Source organism: Erithacus rubecula (genome assembly GCF_903797595.1).
Source record: "Erithacus rubecula genome assembly, chromosome: 4".
Lineage (NCBI taxonomy): Eukaryota > Metazoa > Chordata > Aves > Passeriformes > Muscicapidae > Erithacus > Erithacus rubecula.
The window spans coordinates 66,153,948-66,167,587 of record NC_136686.1 but is presented as its reverse complement, the minus strand read 5'-3'; the positions used below and the strand labels follow the sequence as shown (position 1 = coordinate 66,167,587).

Genomic DNA, 13,640 nt, shown 5'->3' with positions numbered 1-13,640 from the left:
GTGATGGGGAGATCCCAGCAAACAGCTGGACCCAGGAACTGCAGATCTGTCACCCCACCACACCTCAGATTCACCAAAAAAAAAAGGAACTCAAATTATGAATCCTTTTTAAAAAGCCAAATGTACAGCTGGTACCACTTTGTGGACTGTAGGTGTTTCACAGGCTGGTTGGTTCCCTGCTTCCCTCCTCTTCAGGTGATGCTTTGAACAGTTTGGTCCATGTTCCCCCACATTCTCCTTCTCATTCCTTTGATTACAGCAGGATCTTAACGAGATTTTAATAAGGCTTATTGGCTCAATACCTCACATTCTATAGGATGGCTTCTTCCAAGGTCTGGCTCACAGATGTATTTTCAGTTGGGTTTCTCCTGCCTTGGAAGGAAGGGATGAAGGGATGGATGGATGGAGGGAGGGAGGGAGGGATGGATGGATGGATGGATGGATGGATGGATGGATGGATGGATGGATGGATGGATGGATGGATGGATGGATGGATGGATGCTCCTCATCCTAGCACCAAAATGAGTTAGGTGAAGCAAGAAATGATGATGGCAGAGGTGGTTGGTGTAGCCTGAGCTGTGGCTCAGCCACACAACCCTGTGTCCATCTCCCAGGGTTTCCTCCTCCATCTATCCCCACCTGGCACAGCTGAGTCAGTGGATGCTGGGGAGCACCAGAACCTGCTGCAGTGGGGGATGCAAAACCCACAGCACTGGAATTGCTGTGCCCCCGCAGGTGAGGGGACACAGGACAGTGCTGGAGCAGAGGAGGGGCTCCCTCAGCGGGCAGGGTGGCGGTGCCCCCTCACCCCGCGCAGCTGGCCGGCTGCTTTGTTGACTCAAGTGCTGTTACCTCATTCGGGGATGTTGGTTTTAGGTCCCCGCCAGTGTGGGAACCGGATCCGAGCTGCTCGGCAGCGCCTGTCAACTGCGGCCAAGGAATGCGGGCGGCGGAGGGGGAGCTGCCGGAGCATCCCCGCAGCCTCTCCCTGCCCCTCGCCAGCCCCGCAAAGGGCAAACCCCTCCAGCTCACCCCCCGAACGGCTCCAGGCACTGCTCAGCAGTGCCCCTGAAGTGTCTCAGCGAGATTTCAGCCTCCCACCCCATTTCCCTCCCCACCCAAAAAAAAGGGTTTTGGGTTGGGTTTTACATATATACATATATATATATATATATATTCTTTTTTTTTTTTCCCCATGGGATGATAAGGGAAGAAACAGGTTATTGAGGGCTGGGGAAATCAGAGCGGCGGCAAAACCAGGGGAAGGAGGATGCAGGGAGGCAGCAGGGGCTTTCCCTTCCTCCGCCAAGCAGAAAGCGCTGCACAGCCAGGGACTGATAAATCACAGGACATTGCAAGCGTAGGAGCACAACCCAGCGTCCAGACGGGATAAAACCAGCGCCGAGCCGCAGCCCCCTCCTCCCCGTCCTGCTGGGAACCAGGGGATTCCCTTTGCAGGGAATGCTGCCCTGGGGCTGGGGCAGATTCCCCTCCCTGCTCTTTTCCCAGGGGTGGCACCGCCCCAGGAGGGGCCCCGGGGAGTTGTCCCGGTGCAAAGCGAAAGGACAGAAAAGGGACAGTGGCTGTTGGCAGGGACAGCAGAGTCTCACCGTGCTGAGCTCACCCTCGCACCGTGTCCGGGGCCAGCCTTCCGCCCCGGCCAGGGCATCCTGTCTCCAGGGCTGCTGCCCAAATATTTAGATAAGATGGGGTGAGATTAGGTGCGTCCCTGGGCCGGGCAGCTCCATCCTTGCAGTGCAGATGGGAGGGGAAGGTTTGGGGTGATGGAGCAGGCAGGAGTCTCATTCCAGCAGGGATTATGGATTTTTACACGCAGGATCACCTTGTGCACACAGGAGCTGTATATACAGCACCTCTCATATAGGAGCTGTGAGGGTCGGGAATCATGGAATGACTTAGGCTGGAAAAGGGAACATCAAGCTCAGTTATTAACCCTGCACTGCTAAATCCACCACTAACTTGTCCCCGAGTGCCACATCCACATGCCAGGGTCTGTGCAGGCAGGAGGGATGTCCCCTCTACCTCAGTGAGCTCCCAGATGCTGCAAACATGGAGCAAAAATCCTCAGGAACATGGCAGAGGGAGCGTGGGCTGCATCCACGCCCTCCCATCTCTCCAGGGATGCTTTGTTCTGCCCAGAGAAGCTGTGGTTTCCCATCCTGGAAGTGTTGAAGGCCAGGTTGGATGGGGCTTGGAGCAATCTGGTCTATGGTCCCATGGCAGGGAGTGGAACTGGATGATGTTTTGGGTCTCTCCATGATTAATTCTGTGATTCCATCCAAAAGCAAGACACACTCTCTTGCTCTTCCCTGCAGAGCTGTGGGGAAGTTTTATGCAGGACAGGGACCTGTGCTGGTGGGGACAGAGGGAGAAAGGCTGGAGAAGGCTGTGGGGGAACCGTGGGGCTGCTGAACCCTGCCCTGCTCCCTCTGTGGCCCCCTGGCCTCCCCAGCCCCCCCCCCCTGCTTCCCTCAGGGACCTGCTATTCCTGGAACACCAAAAGCTGCTGCTCACAGATAAGGCTGGTGCAGGGCCCCGGTGAGGAACAGCAGCCAAGAGCTCGGCTTCTTGTAAAGAAACTGCTTTGAAACTCTTCCTGTTCCCTGGGAGGGCTGGCAGCAGTGCAGGGGGATGAGGGAAGAGCACGGAACCCATTGGGATGGAAAAGAGCTCTGAGCCCAACCCATGAGCCAACACCACCCTGTCACCCACACCATGGCACAGAGTGGCACATTCAGGCTTAAGGGGGTTGTTCTAAAAGGATGGGACCCCCTGCACCCCTGGTGATGGGGTGGGATGTTCCTGGGTGGGGGAGCAGCCCTGACCCTCGCTGTCACTGCAGGCTGAGTGGAGAACTGCTAGCAACAACAACTCCTTCTTTGAGAGCTTCTGCTCCACGGCCCAGCGTGTGTTTGATGCCAGCAGGGACTCGTGCACTGTGGTGCTGATGGCCTGCAAGCCCAGCTCCCAGCACTGGGCTGTGCAGGTGCTCCTGCACCGTGAGTATCACCCCCTCCTGCTGCACTGGGACAGAGACACTGGGACAGGGGCACAGGGACAGGGACACTGGGATAGGGACACAGGGACAGGGGCACTGGGACAGGGCACTGGGACAGGGGTATAGGGACAGAGACACTGGGACAGGGGCACTGGGACAGGGGACACTGGGATAGGGACACAGGGACAGGGGCACTGGGACAGGGGACACTGGGACAGGGACACTGGGACAGGGACACTGGGACAGGGCACTGGGACAGGGGTATAGGGACAGAGACACTGGGACAGGGGCACTGGGACAGGGGACACTGGGACAAGGACACTGGGACAGGGGACACTGGGACAAGGACACTGGGACAGGGGGGCACTGGAGGCTCAGCAGAGCCCTCAGGTCTATTAGAACTTGGCCAAAGGGCTCTGTTCCCATGGTTGGTGGTTTGGGGTACAATGATGCCAGAAATGAGCTCTGTACCCCAAGGAATGCACCAGGTCCTTCTGCCATGTTGAGTCAAGGCATTGAAAAGTCTCCAGGAGGAAGAATTCCTCCCCAGTGGTTAAACTGGGTGCCCAGTTCAAATCCTTCCCCAAAGACCACAGAGAGGAGCTTGCCCATGTCAGAGCCCTGCTGGGATACCCAGCTCAGCCTGGGGGTGCCCAAATGTTGCTTTAGGACAAGGGTGCCTGGGAGATGGAGACATCCTGCTGCCCTAGCATTAGAGAAGAAGGCCTGAGCTCCACCTTGCTCTTACTCATCACCAGAGCAGGGCTTGGGTGGGTGATCCCAAGACTCCACATCCAACCTCAGGGAAGGCACCCAGGCACTGGGGACTAATCCTTGAGGAGCCAGGTACAGCCCCTCACTGGAATCACTCATAAATCACCCACTGGAGATGGATGGTGGGGCCTGGGGGCTCTGGAGCTGTTCCCCTTCCAGAAGAGATCCTGGCTCCTTGTCTGGCTGTGAAGCACCTACAAGAGCTGGCTTCATCCCCACACATCTCCAGAAACTGGGTCACCTCTCTGACCAGGGGATTGTGGCACAACCTCTCCCCCCCTTGTGCTCACTGAAGCTTTTCTCTCCCCCCAGTTCCCCTGGACTCTGAAGAAGTCCTCACAGAGCTGAAGGAGAAGAAGGACAGGCTGGAGGAGGTGAGTGGCTCCCTGATCACAGCACAGCTGCCCCTCTGATGCCCCCCAGTGATGAGTGGCACAGGAGCCTGACCTGTCCCTTCTGTGGCAGCTGGGCATCATCAACATCACCTCTGACAAGATGGTGGAGGACATGAGCATCAAGGACGAGTTCAGCACGCCCCTGATCATCACCATCATCACCCTGGCCGGCTCCCTGCTGCTCGTCGCCGCCGTCTACGGCTGCCACCAGCGCTTCACCCAGAAGAAGGAGCAGGTGAGGTGGCAGAGGGTGGGACAGCTATCCCCAAGACCTTTTCTATCCCCAAGACCTTTTCCATCCCAGAGGCACCTTCAGGAGATGAGGATTGTCAGTGCTGCTGTGTCTGCTGGTGGAGACTTCCTGGCTTGCCCGGTGGGCACTGCCCCGGGTCATGATTTTGACGAGAAAGGCTTTCTTAATCAAAAATCCCATTCCAAAAACAAGCTGTGCCCCTCAAAAAAATTCTTAAAATACTTCTACAAGTAGTGGAGCTGGGCTGGGAGCCCCAGGCTGTGTGCAGGGAAGAGGGAGGGCATCAGCAGGAGGGGCATCGACACTGCAGGGCTCAGCCTTTGCAAGAGCTGGGCCAGGGCCAAATTTCAGAGCAGCAGCAGCAGGATTTAAAGGAAGAACCAACACAGAAAGAGAAAATAATGTGATTTTATCTCAGGAAGCAATATTAGGTGATTTTAGTGTAGCATCCACCTGCAAGGACTGGCCATTCCCACACCCTGGGGCACCAAGGTTTGCACTGGTCCCAGCTGCTGTTCCTGAGGATTTAGCTCCAGCACAGACAGAAACAAAAAAGGAAAATAATTATGAAATCAGATTATACAGTCAGGGTAAACCACCTTCCTGCTGGAGAAGAAAACTTACTTCACTCCTATTTCAAACCATTTTCCCCTGGACCAGCTCATCCTTTCTCAGTGATCCCAACCACTGCCCTACAGGAAAAAAAAGGGATAAAGCTTTAAATATTTACAGCGCAAGGTAGGTGAACACAGGAGGGAGGGAAGAGCAAACCAATGTCCCTGTAAGGCTTGAATTTTTGGGAAGAAATAAGGGAAGAGGCAAGACCTCAGTATATGTTTGACCTGCACTGTGCCTCCCTTGGGGCTTCCAGAGTTTCACCATTCCTTGCACGAAACCTCCCTGTCTGGGGTGCAAAACATCCCACCAAGGACAGATAACAGCCTAACACACCCCATATTGTTCAGAAATGTAGAAATGGTTATTTTCAGCAATGGGAACATGTGTCCCTAAAATAACCTGGTGCAGAGGAATAGATACCAGTTCAACTTGGATGTTCCAGAGATTCAAATTCCCACCAGGCACAGAGAAAAACAGCACAACCAAAGCAAGGGATGCCATTTCCGAAAATCAAACACATTCCTCCTTCCTGGCTTTGTTTTTGGGTGGTTTCTTTTGTTCTCCTTCTGTTTCGTTTCCAAAAATGACTTGAAAGTTTTTTTGTTTTGTTTTGTTTTTTTCCTATTTTATTTTTTTTTTCTCCAACCCTCCTCACCCCCCACCTCCCTCCCTGTTGTCTTACCTTGGAAATACCCAGAACATCCACCCTGATGTCCCCGGGTTTGATGATGGACATGTGGCCCTGATCTTTAATGTGAGTTCCAACCCAGGGATCGGAGGGGCGGGCGCCGCATCCGTAACACCCCCAGCTCTCACCTCTGGTGCTTTCTAGGGCCCAGGAGCTTTTAACAGGACTAAAGCCCAGCTTTACAGCCCCCTTCCCCTTGCTGCATGGCTGGAGGGTGCCTTGCCATGGTGGGAGAGCAGCAATCCCACAGGGAAGCAGCTCTTGGGAGAGCCCAGGTGTGTCCTCTTTGCTTTGGAGCTTCCCACAATCCCCACCCTGCCACGAGTGACACAGGGGACTCCCAGCAGTGCCTTTGCAGCCCCTCTGCCAGCACCAAGCCTTCAGTTTTGCTTCTCCATCCCTCTCCTTCTCCATGGATTCCCTCCCACGCCTGTCTCCTGACATTTACTAGGAGCACTGTAACAGAGCAAGCTGTGAATCTAGGAAGATTTTGACAGGGCTCCCCAAAAAGGGCTGAGCAAGGACTGCAGCTCCCCACTGAATCCTTCCAGGGAAGGATGGGGATGCAGGAGCCCAAGTGGATGAAAATTAGGATGGGCTGGGTTCTGCCAAAGGATGAAGGGCATCACACTGAAGGACCAGGGTGATAAAGTTTCTGATTCCATCTTTCCCTGCCTGGTTTCCATTGAGTGTTCCAGAATGAGGAGGGATAATGCTCAAGATCTGGCAGGTGGGAGTTACCCCTGACTAAAGGAGAATAATAATAATAAAGCAACTAAAAAAAGGGCAGGGGTGGAGAGAAATGGGAGGGGAAGAGCAGGCAGTAGGGAGGTAGGGATGCAGTGATGCTCAACCTCTTCCCAAGGTCAAGGGTGGAACACACTGAAGCTGGCAGCTGCTCCTGGAGGTTTTCCACATGTCTCTGACTACTCTTTCCTCCTTCCATCATCAGCAGAGTCTTCCTCTTGCCAGCTCCATGCTACCCCCTTGCTGCCTCCTGCCTCAACCTCACCATCAAAGTCTCTATATGTAGTTACATAAACCCATAAGGAGCAGCTGTCATGGCTGGCTGGGAGGTGACAGCCCTGAGGTGACACTCAGAGCATGGCCAAGGTGTTGTTCAGTGGGGTTTATGGTTTTCTTTCCTCATAGCAGCGCCTGACAGAGGAGATGCAGACCATGGAGAATGGCTACCATGACAACCCCACGCTGGAGGTGATGGAGACCTCCTCTGAAATGCAGGAGAAGAAGGTGAACCTCAATGGTGAGCTGGGGGACAGCTGGATCGTTCCTCTGGACACCCTCATGAAGGAGGACCTGGAGGAAGAGGAGGACACGCATTTATAGGATGCAGAACTTGATGAAGAGAAAAAAAAACACCCCCCCAAAAAAATCCCTAAACTCTACACACACGCACACAGAGCTCCAAAATCAGGCAAAATCCCCCCTAAAAAGCAAAAAATCCCTTAATGAACTAATCGTGGCCCCTTGTGCCACCACATGGGGTGCAGGATGGGAGAGGAAAGGACATGGGAAGACACCTCTGGGGCACATCAACACAAGCCACATCTGGCCAAGCATCCTCCATCCCCCACCCTCCTCCCACACCAGACATGACCAGCCATGGGCAAACAGGATGGCTTTGCTCCTGAGGAGCTGCTGGTCTCCTCCAAGTCCCCTCTCCACATCTGACCACGCCAGCTGCACCCTCCAGCTACTGAGTGACTCAAAAATCAAGAGGAATAAAGTAAATAGGATGGGAGATGGAGCACATCTGACAGCAAAGCAGCACTTGGCAATTACAGCTCGACAAATCCTCTGGCCCACGCTGTTTAGTCATCACCCTGCCCTCCCTGACACCCAGGTAGTGAATGAAAAAAGCTGGAACAGCTTGTTTCTTTTTAATCCACTTTCCATGCTCTGCTCAGAGCTGAAACGCACAAGAGCCCCTCGTTGTGCCATGGGCAAATGGATAAATCCCAGCAGGATGGCAGGGATGCAGCAGTGCCAAGATGCTCAGCCCCTCTGCCAAGGGCTGTGGAACAGATCCTGCACCCACCTGGAGACCAAGAGAGGTGCAGCAGCAGCTTATTTTGAAAGGTTGAGGTGGAGGGAGAGGAAAAGGAGGAATTCCTTGAGTTCATCCCTCTTAAGAAGGGTGTGGAGAGCAAGAGTGATGCCTGGTCTCTAGCCCAGGTGTGATGTTGGGGGTTTTGTGGTGCAGGAGCCCAGCTCTGGTGCTCCATTTCCCTACAGGAGGATCACTTGCCTTCCAGGAATGACACAGCAGCATCTCACAGCCCTCATCCATCCTCCACGAGACTGTGGGACGCATGCACCACGATGGTTTGTGATTTTTGAGGGCACATTTGATGGTGTGAGCAGCAGAAGAGGTAAAAGAGCAGCAGAATGTGAGCCAGGGATGGCATTCAGGTGTCCCTGGGTGTTTCATCCCCTCGAGGTTTAAAAGCTCTGCCCATGCTCTCAAGCTCTTCTTCACAAGCCACTAAAATAACAGAGACCTGCAAAGCAACTCCAGCCCAGCAGGGAAGCTGGGACTGAGCTGTGTCCTGCAGCCCTTGGTCTGTCACCCAGGTCACCCTTTGCTGAAGCCTTTAAAGGAGAGAAGAAAAACATGGCTGGACTGAGGCCATTTCTGGATTTTGACTCCCCACCACAGCTCCTAAATGGCTCTAAAAGGTTGGGGAGAGTTTCACACCTTTGCTCTGGTGAAGCAGCTCAGTCCTGGCAGAGGCAGGGATCATCCTCCAGCTGGGTCCATCCTCCAGCACATGAGGATCAGAAGGTCACTTGGCTGAGTCCCTCTCCCAGGGTGAGGATGGTGCTTGTCCCAAACCCTCTGCCAGCCAGAGGAGCTGCAGATAAGAGCAATGCCCAAACACAGCCCTTCTCCTCTGCTTGCCATAAACCAAGGCACAATGAGGAGATTTCCTTTGGGCTCTGCCACCAAGACAACCTGACTGGGATCTGCTGCCCTGGATGAGGGGAAGAGCAGAGCCAAGCTTGGAGAAAGCCTGGTGGAGTTGGGAGTACTCAGGAAGGAGGGGATCAGGGTGTTTGGCTCAGCCCCAGGACAGGTGCTGGCAGAAGATACAAGTGGCTCTTCCCCCTTCTGTCCTGCACTGAAGGGCAGAGCCTGAAGTGTTCAAACCTTTATATTTTTGTATGTAAATATTCCTGCTATTCATTAGCAATGTATTCTGCACACTTCACTTACCTGTGCACTGCACTATGGGGAAGTAATTCTGGAGGGGAGGGGAAATAACAAAATTAAAAAAACAAAAAAAAAAGGAAAAAAAAGTAAGAAAAAGCTAAAGGCCAGCCTGGTAGGGGATTAAAATTCGACATGAAGCAGAAAAACACCTCTTGCCCAGGTAACTTTGTGCCATGGCTTTGTCCCTGTTCTGGCAGCATCAGGTTCAGCTCTTCAACGTGGCCACAAGTCTCAGAGAACAGGCCCTGGCATCCAGCATTGCTCTTGTGAGCATTGGGACCTCCCAGCTGCCCTGACAAACAGCAGGTCCATGACCTCCCATTTCTGCCCTTCCCAGAAATCAAACACAGTGAAGCCAGGGCAGCAGCACTGCTGTGGCCACCAGGGCTGGAGCTGCCACAAGGACACCCCTGGCAGGGCATCTCCAGGCACTGGGCTTGGCATGTGCCTAAACATTCCCCCTTTCCCAGCAGAGAGATGCCAAAGTGCTTTAATGAGTCATGTCCAAAGACTTTCCAAGAGAACCCTACAGAGGCTTGAGATCAAGTAACCTTAAATCTTTCTGAGCAGAGACCAGTGAGGATATTAACTGCTCAGCATGTGCTTATAGTGATTTATATTTGAATAGGAATTGTACATTTATTTATTTTTCCAGACACCGTATTTTTAAACCACTAATATTTTATAGTAGATTTTCCTTCCCCTATTTAAAAGAACTATTTCCACAGGAAAAGAAAACAGTACCTTTTTTTTTTTTTTTTTTTTTTTTTTTTAATGTTGAGAACATTCTTTTTTTGGAATAAAAAAAAATCAGGTAGGAAATGCAGCAATGAGCATCTTTGGCCTTAACCCTTCCCTTTGTAGAGTGTAGCCATAATTGTTAGACCAAAAACAAGAAATAAAAAAGATTTACCCAGGCATTTCCTTCCTCCCTTCCCTGTGCTCCTCTTCTCTCCCCCAAAGCAGCTTTAACATCCCACACATTGTACAAAGAGATTCCTGCTCTTACCTTTCAGTGAGAGCTTTACAAGCAGCTGAGATGTCCTTGCAAGAGACTTTTCTATTTTCAGATTCATGAGGAAACGTGTAAATACTTTAGGAACATTTTATCTCCCGCTCACAGTGCCATGACCCAGCTGATGAGGTTGATACTGTGACTGCTGCCTACAGAAGACACACAGAAATCATAATCCATGAGGGATTGGAGAAGGAAAACTTAATTTTCCAGGTGTTACCTGTTGAACCTTGCACACAGAGTAGAGCTCTTACATACTGTGTGTAGCAGCATCTCTCATGGGGACAGGAGTCTGATTTACACTGGAATTTACTGAGGAACTGGATTGTAAGAGATTATTCTTGCATTTTCCTACAAATATATTTTGAGAGCATCATGTATTTCTGTCAATAAACATTCTTATGTAAAAAGATTCGTGGTTTTGGCTGAGTGAGGAGGGGGTGGGCAGGGCAGAGGACAAGTTTCAGGGCCACAACTTCCTGCTCTGGAGATGCTCCATGGGAAACCAGTTGGAACAAAACCAACCCAGACCTTCAGAGCAGCCAACCATGGAAAAGCCTGCATTTTTCCTATGCAGAAGGAAGTATTATAGTGGTGGAAAACCTATTAAATTTAAAAACCAGAGGACTCAGAGGGGTGGGAAGCTGGGGTGATGTGAGGGCACCCCCACCACAACCTGAGCACTTTTTAGAGCTCTTGGTGCCTTCAGGCTGTCAAAGGGAAAGGCAACTCACCCTTATTTCTGCATTTCACCCTTATTTATTTCTGCATTTCATCCTAACTCACTGTGGTCTGCAGCCCCTCCTCACACTCAGGTCAGGCTGTGGAGGAGGGGATCAAAGCTCACACCCATAAAGGAGGAGAGGCATCACCCCAGGGCAGCACAGGGGCAGCAGCAGCGTGGGCAGTTCAGCAGCTCCATTGGCCTTCAAGCACCCAAAATAAAACATTTTGTTCCAGGTTAAGTTTCTGCTTATACAAAGGGGAAAAAAATGGAATTTAAGTCAGATATTAAAAATCAGCAGTTTGCTACAGCCTATGCTCTAACTTTGTGCTCCCCCCTGAAAAAGTTCCTGTGAATGTTGGGAATATGCTGGATTTATGGGATACTGACTGAGCTCATCAGTGATGTCAGGCAGCAGGGTCAGACATAATGCACCACTCATTTCACAATTTCTCTACCTCTAAAAGACCTGCACAGGCATTTTTCTACTCTCTGAAGTGATGTGAGAACAAACAGATCTTAAATCAACACCCTTGCTAGCATATACATTTTTATTAAGAAAAAAATGAACAAAATACATTCTCTCCTTATGTACATTACATACAACATAACTACATTTGTAGATATTCCTCGTGTCATTCATTCATTTATGTACAGCATGGGGCTCACACACCAACCCAGAAATCATCAAAGATGATTTATGCCAAGGAAGAAAATTAACACTCCAGGCTGAACAAAGATCATCCATAAAGAAAAGGGTGGGAAGGGGAATCACCAGAGTCCAGGGAAGATGCTTGTAACCACCATGGGCTCAGCACAGGAGCAGTCAGTATTTGACCTGCCTATTAAAACACATGAGCAGTTCACAGCTTTCATCACCCCACAGATGCTTCTTTCCAGCCCAGGGCTGTCCACACCTCTCAGCTCAGCTCTCCTGTGCTCAGGTGTCCCAGACAACAACTGCAGGACAGACACCAAAAGGGAATCCAGATGGACACCAGAGCCTGCAGGATTGCTGGGGAGGTACCAAAACAGAACAGAGAGGCCAAATTGTGGACAGAGGGTGGACACTCACACTTCCAGCATTAGGGAGGGAGAACCAGCTTTTGGGGACCACACTGGGGTGTAGAGCACAAGATAATGAACACTGAAGGTCCAGACAAACAAACCATCACACACTACAGTGATAACATCAGAGCAGAGGGAACAGCTCAACAAAGAGCTCAAAACCTCACCTCAAGCAGGTGATGTGCTCAGCCAGCTCACTGGTGTCACCCCAAGCCACCCAGGCCCTGTTTATGCCACCAACTCCCCTAATGGGCAACTGCAGCAGTTTCAAAGGGCAAACACTTAACGAGGCTCAATACTCCCAAATTGAGACACACTGCACCTCAGCATCTGAATGCACAACATGTACAACACCACCAGCCCACAAGGGTGGGAATGTCACCTCCAATTAACTGGGAATGAGCCCACAGACTTTCAATTTCTGCCCCTCAGCAAAGTGGTCTGCGTGGTTCAGGGCCTCCAATTTGCGAGGCTCCCATGAACACGTTTGTTTGTATAATTAAGTTTTTTTTCTCTGGCTCATGGTCTCCCCAGCACCCCCTCATTTCCTGATGTGGAGGAGGGAGTGCTGGAAGACACAGCAGAAAATACAGCTTTAGCAAATGGCAATAGCTGCTAATAACGAGGGGTTTGTTTTCCTTTCCACTACCCTGCACAGCAGCTTCTGAAGTGAAGAGTGTTTTGCACATCAAAACATCAACGGGAGGGACAGGAATGAGGAGGGAGAGATGATGGCAATGTTCACCCTCCACTGCTAGTTTGCATTCCTGACGACCACAGCAGACAGGAGGGGAAAATAAGTCAGCAGCTCAGTAGCTCTCCTTCATTTTCCCCTTTTGAGAGCTGAGTTTTTGACAAAACCTCAAAAGAAAAATCACTTTTCAGCCTCAAAGTCGCTTTTTTTAATGAACAGACCCTGTTCACACATTGCAGCACTTCTCTATTTTGTGAAACACTAATTGATTGAATCCCTTGGTTACTAAGTCAGGATAAAGTATATTTTCCTATCATTGGGGAGTAAAACCTATCCATTGCTATTTGGGATGTGGAGATGACTGCAACCACTGGAGCCACTGTCTAGCCTTCCTACCAAAATATTAATTAAAAAAGCACCTCATCTCCTTTACTCAAACTGGCAGCTTTCATCAGAAAGCTCATGTTTTTAGTTTTACCAATCCCTTAAGAGAGCCAGACCTGATCCAAAAGCCAATGGTGCTGCACCACCTCCAGTCTGTCTGAGCAGGGTTGAGCCATTGGCTTCCTCACAATTGCTGTGGAGAGAATAGAATTTGTATCACTGTCTCTGGTGTCTGGGGTGGAAAGGGGACAAAGCTTGAGGTGAAGTTCCAGGACTAGAAGATCCTGATACTGCATCACTTCTGTCTGAAGTAAATAAGCTCTGAATAGCAAAGCTACTGTTAAGAGAGTTCTTCTAATCCCTTCCACAAAGACAGACCCCACCTTCCACACCTGTCCACATCAGCATCCCTGTATTAATCCCAAGATTATTTCTCTTCTCATTTCCTCTGCCTTACTCTGCAAAAATAAACCAAACACCCCAATACCCATGAAAATTCTGGGACAATTAGAGAGGTGCAGGAACCTAGGACAACTTGAGGGTTGGTATCATCACCTTTTTCTTCTTGGGGTGACACAAAATAAACCCTGAGATGGGAAGGAAGGAGTATCACAGCACTGAATGTGAGGCCATGGAAGGGCACAAGTAAATAACTGTGTGCTGCAGTGGGAAATCATCTCCCACGCTTCCCTGTCCTTACCCAGGATGAGAAACAGCCCTGGAAAGAACAATGTAAATCACAAAGATGCTTCCTGACTCTATCAGAGGCAGCA

At 50.9% G+C, this 13,640-nt stretch overlaps 1 protein-coding gene across 3 annotated transcripts in view; it reads left to right on the top strand.

Annotated features, from left to right (window-relative positions):
• The window catches only part of PODXL (podocalyxin like), a 47,642-nt gene extending 34,979 nt beyond the window's left edge, over positions 1 to 12,663 (top strand). Inside the window, exons 5-9 of one of the 3 annotated variants that reach the window (XM_079303980.1) lie at positions 2,864 to 3,020; positions 4,106 to 4,167; positions 4,259 to 4,423; positions 5,757 to 5,813; positions 6,900 to 12,663. In XM_079303980.1, the coding sequence (XP_079160106.1) occupies positions 2,864 to 3,020; positions 4,106 to 4,167; positions 4,259 to 4,423; positions 5,757 to 5,813; positions 6,900 to 7,094 (636 nt within the window). In that variant the 3' untranslated portion in view covers positions 7,095 to 12,663. The remainder of the gene's footprint in view (positions 1 to 2,863; positions 3,021 to 4,105; positions 4,168 to 4,258; positions 4,424 to 5,756; positions 5,814 to 6,899) is intronic. The other 2 variants (XM_079303981.1, XM_079303982.1) reach the window with 2 other exon arrangements.
• Positions 12,664 to 13,640: the final 977 nt, after the last annotated feature.